The sequence below is a fragment of the Apium graveolens genome, chromosome 6, assembly GCF_009905375.1.
Source record: "Apium graveolens cultivar Ventura chromosome 6, ASM990537v1, whole genome shotgun sequence".
Lineage (NCBI taxonomy): Eukaryota > Viridiplantae > Streptophyta > Magnoliopsida > Apiales > Apiaceae > Apium > Apium graveolens.
In genome coordinates, this window is record NC_133652.1 from 299,286,036 (window position 1) to 299,304,896 (window position 18,861).

Sequence of the window (18,861 nt, forward strand, 5' to 3'; positions counted from 1 at the left end):
GTCCAGCTTGGCCCGATTTTGTCTCCCTATATCTGAAGCCTTCTTAAATCTTTCCGTCTCCCAATGATTAGTGATGCTTTCCCATGCACCCTCATTAAAATAATGCGGCTTTATCATAAGTCTGGTTGCATGAGTGTAGCCTAGACTAATGGCTAGTTTCACTCTCTCATCCCGCTCGACTCTTCTCCTTGCTAAGAAGTTGCTTCCAGTTATTTTGAATATGAGCTTTAACATATCTGTCTCCTTCTTCATCTGTACATTCATAGTTGTAATAAACCTGCCAAACAAAATACATACAATTCTTAGCATAAATTCCAGTGGTAAATGTACCAACTCATAAGTACTTCAATACCCTGTAATCAATTGCACAACTGTCCATAAAAGTTTCTCTCATTTTTCCACTTGTATTTATGGTATCTTTGTCCCAAAGACTTCGAACTATAGCCAATAGAGTCTTTTTATAATGAGCCTCTTTGATACTGTAATAGTTTAGATACACAAACGTTCAAGGTTTGGCAAAGAAAAGGATTAAAAAAATAAGACTATAACAATTCTAACAAAATAAATATCAAGTTATATTACCATCCGTCGGCAAAGTGAACAGTCCCAAGTTTAACCCCGTTTATCGGTCTCCTATGAAAATCGCCTTGTGAAGCTCTCCGCTGAAGACGTTCAACAATAATTGCTATATCTTCCTCCCCATCGTCAACTCTGCCACCATTTTCAATATACATGGCATCATCTCCATCACCTCTTCCCATAGCTCCTCCCTTTCCCCTGTCTCCTCCATCACTTCTACCCCTATCCCATCCACTTCCCCTTCCCCTTCCCCTTCCCCTTCCGCCACTGCTAGTACCCCTTTCCCCCACTGCTAGTACTTGCGCCACCCAATGCCATGAGAACCAAAAATACAATCAACAACCAAATATGACTCCCAATCTGTTACAAAAATAAACCAAATTTACAAAAATAAACCAAATTTTCTGTCAAATTGGTATAAACCAAGTTTTAGGTCAAACAAAATATGTAAATATTTCTCAAGATACTTACTGTTATTTCAGTATTTTCTCGCGCATGAGCATGGTTGAACAAGTAACACAATGAAAGTGTGCGTACCATAAACTGAATCTTGTGGACAAACTGGAATATGGATATAAAAAATTAGAACAAATAAAACTAAAACAAAGGATTTCAATCAAAAAACTCAGGAATGGCAGTCAAAAGATAAGCAGCATTAATCACTTAATCAAAACTATAGCTCCTTGAGTAAATTTTTCCTTCTGCCAGTAGATATCAAAACTATATCATAGTAAATCACAAAACAAATAACGGAGAAAATAACTAAAATATAACAAAAAGAAAAGACTCAATCAAAAAACTCAGGAATGGCAGTCAAATCCAACTATAGAAAAACTAACAATACACATGGATCGGCTTCCCATGGTAATAGGTACGAATTACACAGTCCCTAAGACTCAATCCACGCCCCAAGTTCTTTAAACAATGTCTGTAGAATTTAATTATGGCAAAAATAAAGTCATCCACTAAATCTGAGAAAGCTGTATGATAACACTTATTGTGTCCTTTATATACCTACATAATACAAAGTATCAGGACAAAGTTTAAAGCAGAAAGTTGGCAACGGCCTGTCTAAATAGTATCAGGACAACGTTTTACCCACAAATACAAAAACTAATGCCCAAGAAAAGACAAAAGCATAATAACTTGCATACAGGGATTTTAGCATTAATGATTTTAGCTTTATGCCTTTAACATCTTGATATTTAGCAGTCATTTGAGATGGCAGAACTTTTTCCCCACCCACCATTTCACCACTATCATTACACATCACAGATCAGATATCACGTACTATAAACCATTTAATCTCTAGTAGAAACCATGGTAAACTTTATATAATCTTCACAAAGCTTCAAAAATCCACTTAATAAACATAGAAATTCATCAAATATTCAAACAAAATTCACAATAAAAGTATAGCCTATAATACACTAAATACAAAGTAAAACCTTAATAGCATTAAAAAACTTATTACGTTCATGTACCATGTCTCAAAATAACATATTATGTCATTGACACTAAAAATTCATTAATGAGTATCAAGTTTCAACACCAGAAGCATACACAAATTACCTTATAATATATAAGCACACATTTACAAACATATGCACCATCAGAGATTTTAACAATAACTAAACATTAAATACTTTAAATTATATGACTTTACACCATAATGATGGAACCTATTTATAACAAACACTTCTAATCAACTTAATAAACACATAAAACACAGCCAATCTATACATAAACTGGAAGGGCCTGCAAATTTCGGAAACGTGGAAAGCAGAGATCAGGGTTGTTTTAAAGACCACTGCAAAATGAAATTATAATATTATATTTAAAAATTGTACTCACAAACTTCACAAGCGAATAAGATGAAATTATAATATCATATATATAAATTGTACTCCCAAGCTTCACGAGCGAACAAGAAAAATATTCTTGTGAGTTGTGACCACCTAGATGCAGATAATACTGATTACAAAATTTAAAAAACTTAAACATAATGTGTTACCCAATTCCCAAAGAGGTAGAAAATTTGGCTTAGTATTTAACAATATTTAACAAAAAATTGTACAAGAATGTGAATATATTATAAAACAATATTATAAAACCCTAATCCCCAAATCTCAATCCTAATCTCAAAACCCTTATCCCCAAATCTCAAAACCCTAATCTCAAAAACTCAAACCCTTAATCTATAAATCTCAAAAACCCTAATCCCCAAATCTTAAATACTAACTGAGATTTCAAGAGAGAGAAGAAAGATTTTAGTCAAAATCTTTCAAGACAGAAGAAATCGATATTAAAATCAGTTAGTCATACAAGATGAAGCGAAAATCGATACAAGAAGAAGAAGAAGAGGCTAACCTGTTTATTTCTAACCCGAGAGTACAGAGAGGTGGGAGCATCAATTTTCGCCGGATACAGTCGACCCGCCATTGCTTAGCCGAGAGAAAGATGAGATATTGGTGGAGAGAGATAACAGTAAAAAGAAAGAAAAATAAATGTGAGTTGGTGTATACATGTACCTAGTAATTTTAAAATCGACCGATTGTAGTCGTTTTTATTTATATAATTTCGACCCAAACGGTCATTTTTAGTTTACTGTATTTGTCCAGTTCCAGTAGCTTCTGCCTCTTTTTTTCCCCTCAAACTTGAACTCCCAAACACATTATATGAATTGCATAAAAAATAGATAAAAAAAGATCAAATTGAATATTACATTAAAATGACTCAAATAAATGTGATACATAAATTCGACAATTTCAAATTTAATACAATAAAAATATTAATCATCGTCATCGTCATCGTTATCGTCATCACTTTTATTTTGTTCGTCATCACTCATGTCTTGGTCATTTTGTTGTTTAATATCTTCATGTATAGAGTAGTCATCTTCAAAACTTCTCAAATCAATAAAAAAATTTGAAGGATCACGAATAACCACTCTTTCAACTTGTGATGATGAAGCATTTGACACGTTATTTTGAAAAACATCTTCATCAAATGTATCCTCTTCGGTTGATGAAAAAAATTCATTAACTTGTCGACTCTTTGTGGTGAGAATTGTGTACCATGAAGACTTTGCATTTGTAATACTTGGTGCATAATACACTTGATGAGCTTGACTAGCTAACACGAACACATCTTCGGCATTCAACTTTATTTGATATCAACCGTTGTAATTCGGTTTCTATCCACTTTGACGTGTGTTGTGTGATCAAACCAATGACATTTGAATAAGATAACATGATGACCATTGTAGTAGTAGAGGTCAAGTACTTCTTGGAGTCGTCCGTAATAATTTCCAAAACTTTCTTTGTAAGAACTTCCTAAAAATCAAACATAGGAAAATTAAATACAAATGATACAAAATCGGTATAATTTCTCTTTTAGTAGCTTCTTTAATCTCTTACCAATGACAAGTACACCGGAATTGGGAGAAGTACGTTCACTAGGATTTCCGCAGTCAAATTTATAACCATTACACTTGCAACATTTGTAAGATTCCACTTCATGTGATGGCCCTCTTATTAGGTCCTTGAATTTGTTTTTAAGTTCAGTGTCATCTTTTACCTAAATTATTTTATAAATGAAGCATATGGATAAGTATAAGAGTGCTAAGATAATGTCACAAAAATACACACTTACACATTTATATATTTATAAACGTACCCTTCTTTCAAACCAACCCGCGAATAGTTCTTTTTGCTTCCCTTCCTTTTATGCATCATTAAAATTCGGGTGATGCCGACGTACCAGGCTTTGAAACTCCCTATAATTTAAGAATTTATTAAATTACAATTTACAAAATTCAAATTTGTTAAATCTAAATAAATAAAAGTAAGAAATAATATAATACCGTAAGTACTGTGCAACCTCCGGTGAATTAAAGGACATAGTATTTCACTAGTCTATGTTCAACACTACTCAAAAGTCTACGCCCATTACGTAGTATAGGTTGTGTAGGATACCTATAAACTTCCAACAAACTCGGATCAAGAAACCTTCTAGGAACCTCATTTCGACGAAGTCGATTATGCGCTGTTTCAACTTTGGATTCAAAATACAACTCACAAAAGTGTACAGCTTCCTCCTCAATATAGCGCTCTGCCATTGAACCTTCTGCTCGTGCTTTATTTTTAACTTTCAATTTCAAGCCATGCAAGTATCTTTCAATAAAATACATCCATCGATGATTAGATGGGCCTCCCAGCTTACACTCAATAGCCAAATGTAGAGGCAAATGCTCCATGGGATTAAAAAAACCTGGAATATAGATGGTTTCGAGCTTAGACATTATCTTCACTATATCTTTTTCCATCTTCCCCAAATCTGTGTATTTCAAATTTGCTGAGCATAAATCTTGAAAGAAGTTAGACAACTCAATAAGAACATCAGCTATATTCTTTGGTAGCAAGTCACGACAAACAATGGGCAATAGCTTTTGTATGAAAATATGGTAATCATGTGATTTCATCCCGCGAATACATCTTTTTTCCATATTTACACACCTAGATATATTTGAGACATGCCCATCTGGAAGATTCAAACTTTTAATCCAATTGAATAGCTTATTAATTTGCTCTCTCCCAAGCACAAATGGCGCAGTTGGCATCGTGCCATCATCTCGAATCCACAACTCACGGTGTACAACTAACTCCTTACAATCATTTCTTGCATTTGAGTTGTCTTTGGTTTTTTTCTTATCACCAAGCATTGTGTAGAATATGTTATCAAAGACATTTTTCTTCGTATGCATTATATCAATATTGTGACGAAGACTTAGTGTCTCCCAATATGGTAGCTCAAAAAATGGAGAACAGTGTGTCTAATTATGTGTCACGCCATAATCCCTCGGCTTTTGCCTAATAGTTTTTCCTGGAGGAGGAAACTGTATCTGCTCACAAAGTATTTTTGCCCGTGATCCTGAATTTCGAGTTGTGACTGAATGTCTCTCACATCGTCCAAACTTTGTGCTTCTCCTTAGTGGATCATCTTCTTCCAAAAAATAACGTGTTGTACTGTAGAAAGTCGATTTACCACCATGGTTGAGTTGCTTTGCCTTTACCAATCCCATACATACTGGACATGCGAATTTTCCCTTAGTCGACCATCCACTAAGCATACCAAGTGCTGGAAAGTCATTTATTGTCCACATCCATGCTACTTTCATAGTGAAATTTGAGCGTGATACTCTATCATATGTTTCCACCCCAGTACACCACAACATCTTCAATTCATCAATTAGTGGTCGAAGATAAACATGAAAGTCTTTTGTCGGATCATTTGGCCCGGGAATGAGAAGAGGCATAAACATGTATGGAGCTTTTGTGCACATCGATGGTGGAAGATTGAAAACAACAACAATCACAGGCCACATTGTATATTCCCTTGCATGTGCATCTCGAAAGGGATCAAATCCATCACTAGCAAGACCTATTCGGACATTCCGTATTTCTTTTGCAAATCGAGGAAATCTATGATTGAATTGTTTCCATTCATCTACATCAGCTGTATGACTTAATTGACCATCAACTGCAGCTCTATCATGATGCCATGTCATACATTTGGCAGTCTTGTCGGACATGAATAATCGTTGTAGTCTCAATGTAAGAGGAAAGTATCTCAAAATCTTCTTCGGAATTAACTTTTTCATAGAATCCTTCTGCATCTTGTATCGATCTTCATCACATATGTCACAATGTATTTTCTCACTATTTTCTTTGTAAAATAACATGCAATCATTCACGCAAGCATCAATTTTTTCGTATCCCATGCTCAACCCACTTACTAACTTTTTCACATCATAATATCTCAGGGGCAACTTGTGATCTTCAGGCAACACCGATCCAATGAGTTCAAATAACTCATCAAATCCCTTATTACTACAACCATGTCTGTGTTTGAACTTAAGTAGCTTACTCACAAATGATAATGTTGTGAAATTGTACAATTAGGATAAAGTGGTTCAGAAGCACTATCAAGCATCATATAAAAACTTTTTGCTGTTGCATTCGGCTCTTCATCCATATTTTCAAAATTATTATTTGCCTCGGCAAAATCTCCAAGCATTTCACGTGCATCATAAAAATCATCATGCGTGTTATCAATATTCATAGAACTCGTCCCAGTGTCAACCCGCGATCTAACACTCTTCTCATGAAAATTCCATGTTGTATATGCGGGCATGATGCCATGTCGATATAAATGTAATATCACATCATCGGGATATTTTATATAAAAATTTCCACATTCATTACATGGACATCTTATTCTCCCCTTTGAATCATCCGTATTTGCAACGTTAAATTTAATGAAACCATCAACACCAATTTTATACTCTTCCGTTATATTTTTCCTTGCATCAAATCGACGATTCATCCAACTACGATCTGATGTCATCTACAAGATGTATAGATACTATAATTAATAATCTATTACTAATTAAAAAAACATACCTAAATAAATTCATTATGTGTGCAATATATTTAGTGAAAACAAATGAACAATAATTATTTCATTTTTTAAAATTATTTCAATGATTTAATTCAAATTATCTTGTATCAAGCGGAGAAAGTTAACAAATATATTCAACTCTTTTAGTTTTTGAAGACTACATTTAAATTTTTAACAATTAAAATTTAAAATTTCATTTAAATTATATCAATTAATATTACATTTATGTGAGAAATAAACAAACAACAAACATGATAAACAAAGTGTAAGTAGTTCAGAAATTGTACTTACTTGACTTGAAAGTAGTAGAAATTTGAGCTTGAAATGGAAGGAAAATGGTAAAAATTTTGAAGGAAAGGAAGTGGAGATGGGGAAAAGGAAAGTATGGACAAAATCGAGAGGAAGAGGATAATGCAGTAGCTTTTAATTTTTTGGAGTCTAAATTCCACCATATGCGGTCGCTTTTATATTCGGTGGATTTTATAAAAATGACCACTAGTGGTTGTTTTTATTAAAATGACCGTTGTATTTTTTTAATATTTTTTGGTAATTAATTTAAAAGCGACCGTCCGGTCGCTTTTGTTTTCTAATTTCAGGCTTCATTTTGGCGGCAATTTTCTCACAAAATCGTGAAACTTTAAAATCGACCGCTGAAAAATAGACGGTTGCTTTTGTTAACAAAAGCAACCGACTAAAAGCCACCGACCTTAAATTCCACCAAATAAAAGCGACCGCTTATAAAATCCACCGATATCGGTGGCTTTTATGCGCGGTTTTTGGCCAAGTGGTATTGACCTTAAAAGCCACCGTTTTTGGTGTAATTTATAGTTGGTCGCTTTTGTTTGGTCATTTTAACTCTTTTTTCTTGTAGTGACACTACGATATGTTGTGATCGTAGTTTAGTAGAATAAGTACAGATATAGTAGTTTAACAGATATATAACACTATTTATTTATTTTTTTAATAACCAAAATTAGTGAATAACCGTTGAACCAAATTAAATCCATTCCGATTATTATAATATAGTATATAGAAGTATAATATTTTTTCGAGTATGCCTTATACAGGAATAATAATCTAGTTGGGTAAAAATTCCTATATAAAATGTTTCATGTTGAGATTGCTCAATATTGCAGGATGTTTCTTCGAGTATGCCTTGTACTGAAAGTGGATTAATGTAACCGAATTTATAAATATGCTATACAGATTTAAAACTTGGTGGAAATCTTTGAGATTTAATTAATTATCAGCTTCTTAACAAATAAACCAAAATGATTCCATGTAAAAAATTAAAATACAAATTGGTTCGGAAGAAATTGACAGCTACGGATTACCAACCATTAATTATATGTAGTTGTGTTATTTACAAAAATAAAATAAAATTTGTAGTACTAAGGTCCCGTTTGGTATTACTATTGCAGACAGCTACAGCGTAGCTTTTTGCTGAAAAGCTGTCAGAAATGTGTTTGGTAAATTCTAAAAACTGATGTCTGAAAAAACGTTTTTGATCTAAAAGCTGCTGTTAGAAAAATCATGTCCCCGTACTTTTGGAAAGAGCTGTTTTCTAACTTTTGCAGGAAGTAGCTATCAGTTTCACCATCAAACCTTCTCAAAAATATTATTTTTATATATTATATCTCAAAATATGCATAAATTAAAAAAAATTACCAAACAGTCATCTAATTTTCCTGAACAGTTTTTAACAGCACGGCAGTTTTTAACAGCACTTCCAAACCGAGCCTAAGCCTAAGAGAAAGGAGGAATACTCTGCTCATGCCTGAAGAAGTTATGAGGATCCACAATGGACTTAATTACGACGAGCCTAGCGAAATTATTCTTGAAGTATTTTTTACCCCGTTTGCTTGCTTGCTTGTAGCTGGTAGGACCTTGAAGATTGTTCACTCCCAAGTCTAGATCATTATAATTTACGTATGCACTTCTGGGAGAATTAGTAACGTAAGGAGTCAAGTACTTGTACAAGCCTCTAATCCATTTCATGGAATTTGATGTGTCTCCATCAGTTCGCACTCTCATGTACATCATGTACAGTGTTCCTGCTCTGTGAGGGAATGGAATTGCGGATTCTGATATTTCAGCCATCTTCCCTCCATACGACGTCAAGAGGAAATTTGTTCTTCCGGGCTCTTGCTGCAGAAGTATTTTCCACAAACCCTCAAGTCCTTGTTTGGAAATAGGTTTTTCCACAAAGTCCGATTTGGCCTTGAAAGGAATTTTATAGGCAGTCCTATTTAACAAACCAATAGGCGAATCATCAGCTCTAAAAAGAGAGAAAAGGAGCACTGATTGTATATAAGTAACTTCAGTGCAGGCTTCTTCCACCAATCCTAACTCTGGAAACCTTCGGTTCATCATTGAGAGCAGTCTGTCTTTTCGTCCAAGATACTGTCCTAAGAAATCTACTCTCACAGTTTTATTATCATCCAGACTTCCAGAAGAACCATCATCCTGTACAGTTTTCTGAGGTTCATTACGTGAAGTCTTCCATATTGTGTTTGCTGCAACTCGGAGTTCAACATCTTTGGGAAGCCTTGGGGCTACAGTCTGCCAACGGTGAAGTACTTCAGTTGCATTCTGCTCTAAAGTTCTTTGAACTTGGAAGATTGTTACAATTTTCGGAACATTGACTAGCTTGAGTTTCCAAGAAAGAATGACACCAAAACTAGAAGCGCCACCTCCTCGTATGGCCCAAAACAGATCTTCACCCATTGATTTTCTATCAAGAATTCTGCCGTTAACATCAATCAACCGTGCATCAAGTATGTTGTCAGCAGCAAGGCCATACTTTCGTCTTAATGTGCCATATCCCCCACCACTAACAAGCCCGCTAACACCCACTGTTGACCATATTCCAGCTGGAAATCCAAGTGTATTACTCTTCTGAGCAATGTTATAATAGACCTCACCGAGTGTTGCACCGGCTTCAACCCATGCAGTTGCTTTTACCGGATCAACACTAATAAAACGAAGATTAATCATATCCAGTAACACAAACGGGACTTGTGCTACATATGACAGACCTTCATAATCATGTCCTCCACCTCGAATCCTCATTTGAATGTCATGCTTCTTGCAACAATAAATGACAGTCTGGATTTGCGAAGCATCTTCAGGCTTGACGATAACAATAGGTTTGGGAGTACTTGGGGTGTCAAACCGGAGGTTATTAATTGAAAACTTTAACACAGATGTGTAAGTAGAGTTCTTCGAGGTGTAAATAACTTTGGATATGGAAGATGAACTCGAACGGATAAGACATTGAACGAAATCTTGAGGAGAACTATTGGGATTATTACTAGCTTCTGATGAAAAGGTTAAGAAGAAAAGAAGAAAAGAGAATGAAACAACTGAACAAACTTGAAACTTCATTCCTTACTGTGTTTTTCCTTATAAAAGAATTGTGATTACTTTGTGTAGATTTGTGTTTTTGTGCTGAAGATGGTGTGCTAGGTCAGCTATTTATAGGAGAGGGGCAAGTAGTTCTGTTGTTACAGACTGACTGTATCAAACACACAACACGATGTACAAAAAAGTAAACGTGACCCGCGCTTATTATAGAAAAGGTCTATTTATGGTTTTGCCGAACATTACATTATTTATACATATACAAGGTCAAAGTCAAATGTATAGGGAAGTTATACATCAGTTTAATCTTTCAACAGGTTGACGTGCATGTTTTGGAGTCCGTAAAGTCGTGAGCGCTAATGGGGGGTGTGCGTGTCTTCGCATTTTTATCTCAAAAATTTTGTTTTTATTTATTCTAGTTGATAATCTGCACGAAGTTAATTAATTTAAATAATTTTTAAAATCATAAGGGTATGGATGTTATGTCAAAATTTCAAATTTTTACTCATAAAACCCAAACTAAACTATCGGGCGTTCGGGAAAGATTGTCCAAGATACCCACTAAACACGAATGTGAATATTATATCACGAAAATACATATTTTGTATATATGTAGGCATAAACATGTCAAACATGCATGTTCTAATAATTTTCTTTTAATATATGATACGCATATTGAACATTCGTATTCAACAAATTTAAAACTTTAATTGTAATGATTACGCATAAAAACATAAAAACATGTGTATAGTTCAAACAAAATATTAGTACGCATTAGTTGGTCGGTATTTTAACCACTATTCCACGTTAATATGTATTTTCGGGCATCTAGTTTTCAGGCATCATACAACTATATGTTGAAATCAGTATAAGAATTATAATTAAAAAGCACGTAAAATAATACATATAATATTATAAGTCATATAATAATTAAAGAAGAATACCTAGGTGATACTTAGAAATCAAGAAGTATAATTAAAGCAAAATTCTACTAATTATATTAAATCAAAACAACTAAAAATAATATATTTTCAAGTAGGAGTGTATCTATATTAATATATGGAATTAGGATGGCTTGGGTGTTGTTTAGAAATCAAAAAGTATAATTACAATAGAATTTTAATAATTATATTAAAAAAGTATATGATTAAAAAATGTTAAAAAGATAAAATTACTTTTATTATAGTGGTATAATATATTTTAGACTGAATAATTAGTATATATTATTTTATTTTTGTTGGTCGAATTATATTTTTATTTTATTATGTTTTAGTCTGAATCAATTGTATAATGTATATTTTTATCCTGGATACATAAAATATATTATTTTGTTTATCCAAGTTCAAATATATAATCATTTTAGGAGGACCGATAGTATTATTATTTTATCTTAACCCGGTTCACATGACATATCAACTAAATCTTAATAATTATATTTAGCTTGCTTATTAATTTAGCCCGAAGTAACAAATTAGAATAATATAGAACTCGATATGAATTAAAATATAAATTGGTAGAAGAAGTTGAATTTAATATAAATTATAATGATACAGAGTTCGATATAAATTAGAATTGAAATTGGTAAAGCAATAGAGGAAGTTGACTTCAATATCAATTAGAATTAGAATTGATGAACCCAATAATTAGAATTGAAATAATTAAGTAAGGGTAATTAAGTAATTTCACCAAGTACCGACCAACCGACTACCAAACTTTTAATGTTTCGTCTATTATAATATATTATAGATATAGATGACTTCATAATAATTATATTAGTAAATGTATATGTTCATAACTTTTTAGAATATTTAAATTATTTAAAGTGATATCGTTGGTAAGGGGGTGAATGTTATTATAACGAAATTATTATTTTATTGAGGATAAAAATATAATATCTCCATATGTTCGGACCTTATAAATAGTATTTTAGCATGATTACTTAATCGATTAATATTAAGTGGCATTTATGACACTTATTTACACTCTAATAGGCTTTGAATAGGTGTATTTGTACTCGAGTTATTTGCGTTTTAATGTGTTTTCAAGTGTTTTTGCATTTCAGGCTTTACTTCGTGAATCAGGTGAATTAGCATTGTTTTTATGCTAATATGGTGTTTAGGATGTGTTGGAATAAAAACTTGAAAGATTGGCTCAAAACTTCAAGGAATAAAGAAGAAGAAAAAATGAAGTTTTGGCAGAAGGCAGGCGCTCCCGCGCTGTTGTTGCGCGCGGCCGCGCCGGGAGAACAGAAAGTCAGCGCGTCCGCGCTGGTAAAGCGCGCGGCTGTGCTGTGTCGGGATATTAAAATCCCGATTCTTTTATAATTCGATTTGCTAGACTCTTGGGATGCATGAACTGCTATATAAGCATAACTTAGGTCGTTTTTCAGGATATATTGAGAGATATCAAAACATTAAGCAAGGAGAAGACGACAAGAGACCTTTTGGGCACAATTCAACAAAGGCGAAGATGATCTAGTTTATTCTTGTGTATCTTTGTTTTGAGTTGTAATTTGTATGCTTGTTTCTTATTTTGTTGAACCAATATTCTTGTTTTGTACTCGGTTTTAATTATTCGTATAAAGACTATATTTGCTATATCATGTTTTCACTGGAACCCACGTTGGCGATGAGTTCGACTATGGGCTAATAGTTATCGTGGGGTTCTAGCGGATTTATTTATGGATTTCTTTAGTTAAGTTGTTTGATGCCTTAGTATGTGGTGATTGTATGATATCATAGTATTGGTTGTACTTATTCGTCTTGTGAGCGTCGCGAACTTATAAGATATTGTGTTAATTCTTAATGAAACGAAAGTGAATTTAAGGATTTAGAACTTGTCATGCTAGCATAGGTTCATGTATTTATTGTGCATGATTCGTAGGTAATTTAAACCATCTTACTTGCCCTGTGTTATCACGATAAATAACTTGTGCTTAAACCGTTATGTTGTCAAATTCTATAGACATATAGGGTCTCAATATAATTGGTGCCTATTCAGCTTCTATCTCTTTTTTGTGGATGTTTGGTAGAATGGTACGCGTGGAACGAAAGTTGACGTTTATCAGTTTAGTGTTGTCTGATTAGTGTTATCACCATTGCATGCTAAGGTTGAGAATAAAAAAACTATTGAATGAAGTATTTAATGAAGTTAGAATCCCATGTCTGTCTTATATATTATCCAATCAATCTTATTCTCGTAGTTTTAATAGTTAGCGTAATTCTTAGTTATAAACATTCTCAATTTGTTATCGTCTTACCATTGGATAATAACCATACATTGTTGCTTAGGTGCGTAAATTAAATAGTTAACCAATACAGTCTCTATCGGATCGAATCTGATTTATATCTTATACTACTTGCGAATAGGGCTGTCAAAAAAATTCGAAATGTCCGATATTCGTCCGAAAAATCCGTATTCGTATTTGAGAAAAAACGGATATTATCCGTATCCGAGAAAAGCGGATATTATCCGTATCCGAACTCGGGATATTCGAATCCGAAACTAAATACATATATGATATTTAAACTATATAAATATAAAATTATATATAATTTAAAATTTATTTTTTTAGTTTATAGTGTGTATAAATGTATTAAATAATACGTTTATACAAATTTTATATAATTGTACACTTACTTTATACATATATAAATATATAATGTGTATTTAATCGTAGAAAATGTTCTATAATCATCGTCAAAACGGTAGGGGCAACAAAAAAAATTCAAAAAATCCGATTTTCGTCCGAAATATCCGCATTCGTATCCGAGAAAAAGCGGATATTATCCGTATCCGAAATAAAGCAGATATTATCCGTATTCGAATCCGATGATTGCAGATGCGGATACGAATATAGGCATATCTGTATCCGAATTATCCGTTTGACATCCCTACTTGCGAACTTGTATACTTGCGTGAAATATTAGCGCGTGTTTAGCGACTAACAATTAACTATAATTCTATAAAAGTTATTTGAAAAAGACTATTATTGATTGAACGATATAGTTTTATTGATAATTTTATATTTATTTTAAAAAAAAATACTATTTATGTTTTAATTAAAATTTGATTTTTTAGTTCACATCAATAGGATACGAATTATACGTAGTTTAGTATTAATTTGATTTATCTCAGATCAGTGATTTACATTATTTTATTTTAGCCCGATTCCCAAGTTCATTAGTATAATTTTTGTTTATCCAAGTACATTAGTATAATATTTTAGGAGGATGGATAATATTTTTATTTTATCTTAACCCGATTCATATGATATATCAACTAAATCTTAATAATTATATTTAGTTAGCTTAAATTTAATTAAGCCCGAACCCAACATCCTAATTTCGGATCTACTCTCTAGAGTCCAGACTCTGGAGTCGAGTATATAACGACCCGAACAACTTTTACCCGAATTTCTCAACACAAAGTCCGACCCATTCTCAAAACCGAATTTAACAATCTTCTTCTGTATGATCTTAAACCTCTTATGCTGTGCTCCCGAGTTTTTCTGAGAGAGAAGAGAAGAGAAGAGATGGGGAGAGAAGAGAAGAGAAGAGAAAAAGTGGAAGAAAATGAATCTCTCTCGTGCTCCCGAGTTCAAAAGAAAGAGTTTCTCCTGTAATCTTTCTTATGCTCCCGAGTTAAGAGGGAAAGAAAGAAAATTTTACTTTTTACCACAATACCCTTAAAATAAATAAAATTGTATATCCTACAAATTATCTGCAACATTCATTCATGTTAGATAATTATTGTCAAATCCTTCCCACGGAGGTTGCAAACACTGGGAAATTCTAACGAAACTGCTGCTATAATTGCTTGTAAAGCCCTTATGTTCTTTTTTTTTGGGTAAATGAGGACTAAGCGTCGTAAAATATAAAAGGAAAGATTATACAAAGAGTCACATCTCTTGGAACAAACCACCAAGAAACTAAACTCGGAACAAGGCAAAATCAAACCAAACAAAACAAAATTACAAAAACAAATATACAAACTTCCAGGAGCAAATAAAACTCCAGGAAAAAATCGAAGCAAAAACCCACCCCAACTCCAGGATTCCAAAGAAGTCCAGAAGTAGAGCAAAACAACATAGCACACCACAGCAAGTCGAAAACCCAGCATAGCTTCCAAATCTGCAAATCCCAAAAAAATAATCCAGCAAAATTCAACTCCAGAATCTGAAATATTTTGCCAAGGATCCACGCACAAAACTACCCAGAGACCATCCCCTTTATTGCTCAGACAAGAAGAAACTGCAGCAACAACATACACTCGAAGCCACCTCGAACCAGCAGAAACAAAAACAAAAGTCCAGGTATAAAATAAGCAACCCCAGACTTTGCAAAACCAGCCAGCCATTCTGCAACAACTCAAATCAAACCAGAAACACTTATTAAGTAAAGAAAATGCCACAACATTTTGGAACCTGCTGACAGAAACTCATCTCTGTAAGTAAAAGCAGGGAGATGTATATTGCCTTCACTGAAATAAATGGAAATACAAAATTTACTCCAACACGAACCAAACCTAATATATCAGCTTTAACAATTCATATCATCATGGCCCCTGACTACTACAGAAGAAGTGCAAGAATAAACAGAGCTTTTAAGTACACAACATGGTTAGTTGCATACAATTTTAGAAATAAGCTTTTGACAATAATTTAATCGTGATTAGGAATGGAGTTCAAGTAATAACAATCTTATAGGTGACCTTATAAAAAAGTATCACTACTCAAAAGACATCTTGAAAAAAAAGCCTCAACTACAGGTACAAGATAATTTTTGAAATTTCTTGCAATTTTTGTTAGTGAAAATATCAATACAACTTATTGCTTTCCTTGCGATAATATCAGGGGACTGATGAATGCAAAGGTTAACTACTCTACCTCGTGCTTGATGACCATCCAGTGTTATCAACAAGGAGTGCTTCAACATTAGGTACATCTTCATCATCTGCTTCAGCTCCCTCATCATCATCATAAATAAAAAAATCTGAAGCCAAAAAAAAAATACCAACCCAATATCACAAACAAGTTCAAGAAGAGCAAGGCAATGAAACCAAAGGTTGCCGTAATCATATTTTTTCTATAGATGTTCACTAAATTAGTCTTGTGTGCATACTGCTACTGGGCCATGAGTTCATAACAAACTGGCACACCTAGAAAGCATATAGCTCCCCTTGGGTTTATAGAACACAGACCTGTATCATTACCAGTTGTTGAATACTCAACATTCTGCACAATATAATAAAATTTGTGAATTAAAGAAAGAATGCATTTTAAAATAAAGAAGAATTACTAAATTACTAGAATAAGCCCAACAAACAATCTACTGCAGAAAAATTTCAGATTAAACCAAATAATCTAGAGAATAAACAATCCATAAAAAACACAATTAAAAAATTACCTAAACGTCTCAAAATCCTAAATTTATCAACTCCTACTCTAGAAGATAAAAAATAAAATTTAATAATAAATCTCAACAAACTCAATCTTTTTTCTTCATCAATTCTTCCAGGATCTCCTTTCGCATTTGAAGCGGACAACCAAAAAAAGCCCTTGCACTTTCAGAACATTTCACTAGGAATAAATAAGCTTCACAGATTTTAGTTGCTTCCAAGCCGATAACTTGCAGCTCATTATATATTTCTTGTTCAGTGTAAACACGTTGTCGGGACCTTTCGAGTATGATGTTACTCTCTTTAAGTATGGCATGTCCTTCCCTAATAGAATTCGCGACATTCTCGAGAGACATCACTATTTTCTTATTTACGTCTTCTTCCTCTTCCAGCTTCCTTTTCTTTCCTTTATTTATGTCCTCCTCCTCATCATACTTCCTTTTTTTACCCTTAGCTTTAGTTGCACTATTAAATGCCTCGTGAGGTGATTGCGTAGCAGCCACAAACTGAACATCATCATCATTGTTTAAACTTTCCAGATTTACATTAGACCCCGTTAGTAAATCATTTATGTCATCAACTGACCAGTCCGTAGAACTTGTACTCAAACTTCTTTTATTTTTTTCCTTGGCCGTTTCAGCTCCAGCACCCGTCGCCCTGTCTTTTGCAAACAACTCCTCCAATTCGTTATAGTTTAAAATTGGCTTGGTCTTCCACTTATTAGCATCATGTTTTACCTACAAAAATAAAAGAAATGAAGTATACAATATTAGTAAAAATAAAGAGATTAAAAATTAATGAAATTATATAAATTGTATAGTTAATACTTACTATTATTAGTTGATCCCAAACATCTTCTGTTGCTTCAAACAATTTAGATTCTGAATTCCAAGAGAAGCCACTCAAACCTACTCCGCGAAATAAATCATAGCATTGAGCAAAGTGATCTTTAAGAGTTTTTAATCGATTCTTAAGATGTGCTTTATTCAGTTCTATATTGAGTTTTTGCCGCATCTCAGCTACCATATTAACATAAGCTTGAGACGTGAAAGTCCCATCAATTCTGTGGCCTTCGTATTGTTGATTAAGCATGGATTGAATAAAAGCACTGTCCATCATAGGGGTCCATATCAACTGTTCTCTCTTTACTGCATCTCCGTCCTTCACTGTTTTGCCCATCTAATATAACATAATAACAATGATAACAACAGAAGTTATATATTTAAAACCTGAAAATTGACATAGTTAAACCTGAAACACATTTAACATATATTTAAGAAACTTTGACATTTTAGATGTCCAATATGTATAACCAAAGCATGTTAACATGGAAAAAAATCGTATGATAAACCTCTTCCTTAAGCAATTATAAAGTTAAAACTTCAACTTTATTTTGGTAACTAGAATTCTAAGACTAAAACTAATGTCAACGAAATACACAATCAATAATAACATTTACTCTCTCATATCAGATTCATTGTCTTGTTCGTGCAGTGTATAATCAGCCCACATTGAATTTGCTATTCTATTTCTTATTTCATCGGCAATAGCACCAGCTTCACTCTTGTCCCTTGGTGCATAATAAGGTACCTCAGGATCTTCCTTTTCTAGCTCTTTTATCACTTCTTCTTCAGCAGCAAGATCCCGATCTTCGACTTGTAAAAAGTTGTGCAAGATACAACATGCAAGGAATATGTCTGATTGTGTTTCACACGAATAAAATGGTTCAGTCGTACTTCTAATAATAGGAAACCTTTTTTTAGCACGCCAAATGCTCGTTCGATAGTATTCCTCAATGATGCATGACGATGATTAAACAACTCTTTTGCATTCTGAGGTCCACGAGCTGAGTACTCTTTCAAATGGTAACGGACACCTCTAAATGGGGCAATTAGTCCAATTCTATGAGGGAGACCCGCATCAACTAAATAATATTTGCCTATATAAAAAGAAATTTATTATAAAATATTAAATTAAAAAACAGAAACTTATGTTTAGTATGTTTAATAATCAATACCTCTTGGAATAATTAATTTATCATCTCTCGACAGTGCATCT

At 33.3% G+C, this 18,861-nt stretch overlaps 1 protein-coding gene across 1 annotated transcript; it reads right to left on the reverse strand.

Moving 5' to 3' along the window:
- Positions 1-8,693: 8,693 nt before the first annotated feature.
- On the reverse strand, positions 8,694-10,455 carry LOC141668128 (berberine bridge enzyme-like 8). The gene has a single exon (XM_074474834.1). The coding sequence runs from the start codon at positions 10,426-10,428 to the stop codon at positions 8,788-8,790; it is 1,641 nt and encodes a 546-aa protein (XP_074330935.1). The 5' UTR covers positions 10,429-10,455; the 3' UTR covers positions 8,694-8,787.
- Between the last annotated feature and the right edge of the window lie 8,406 nt (positions 10,456-18,861).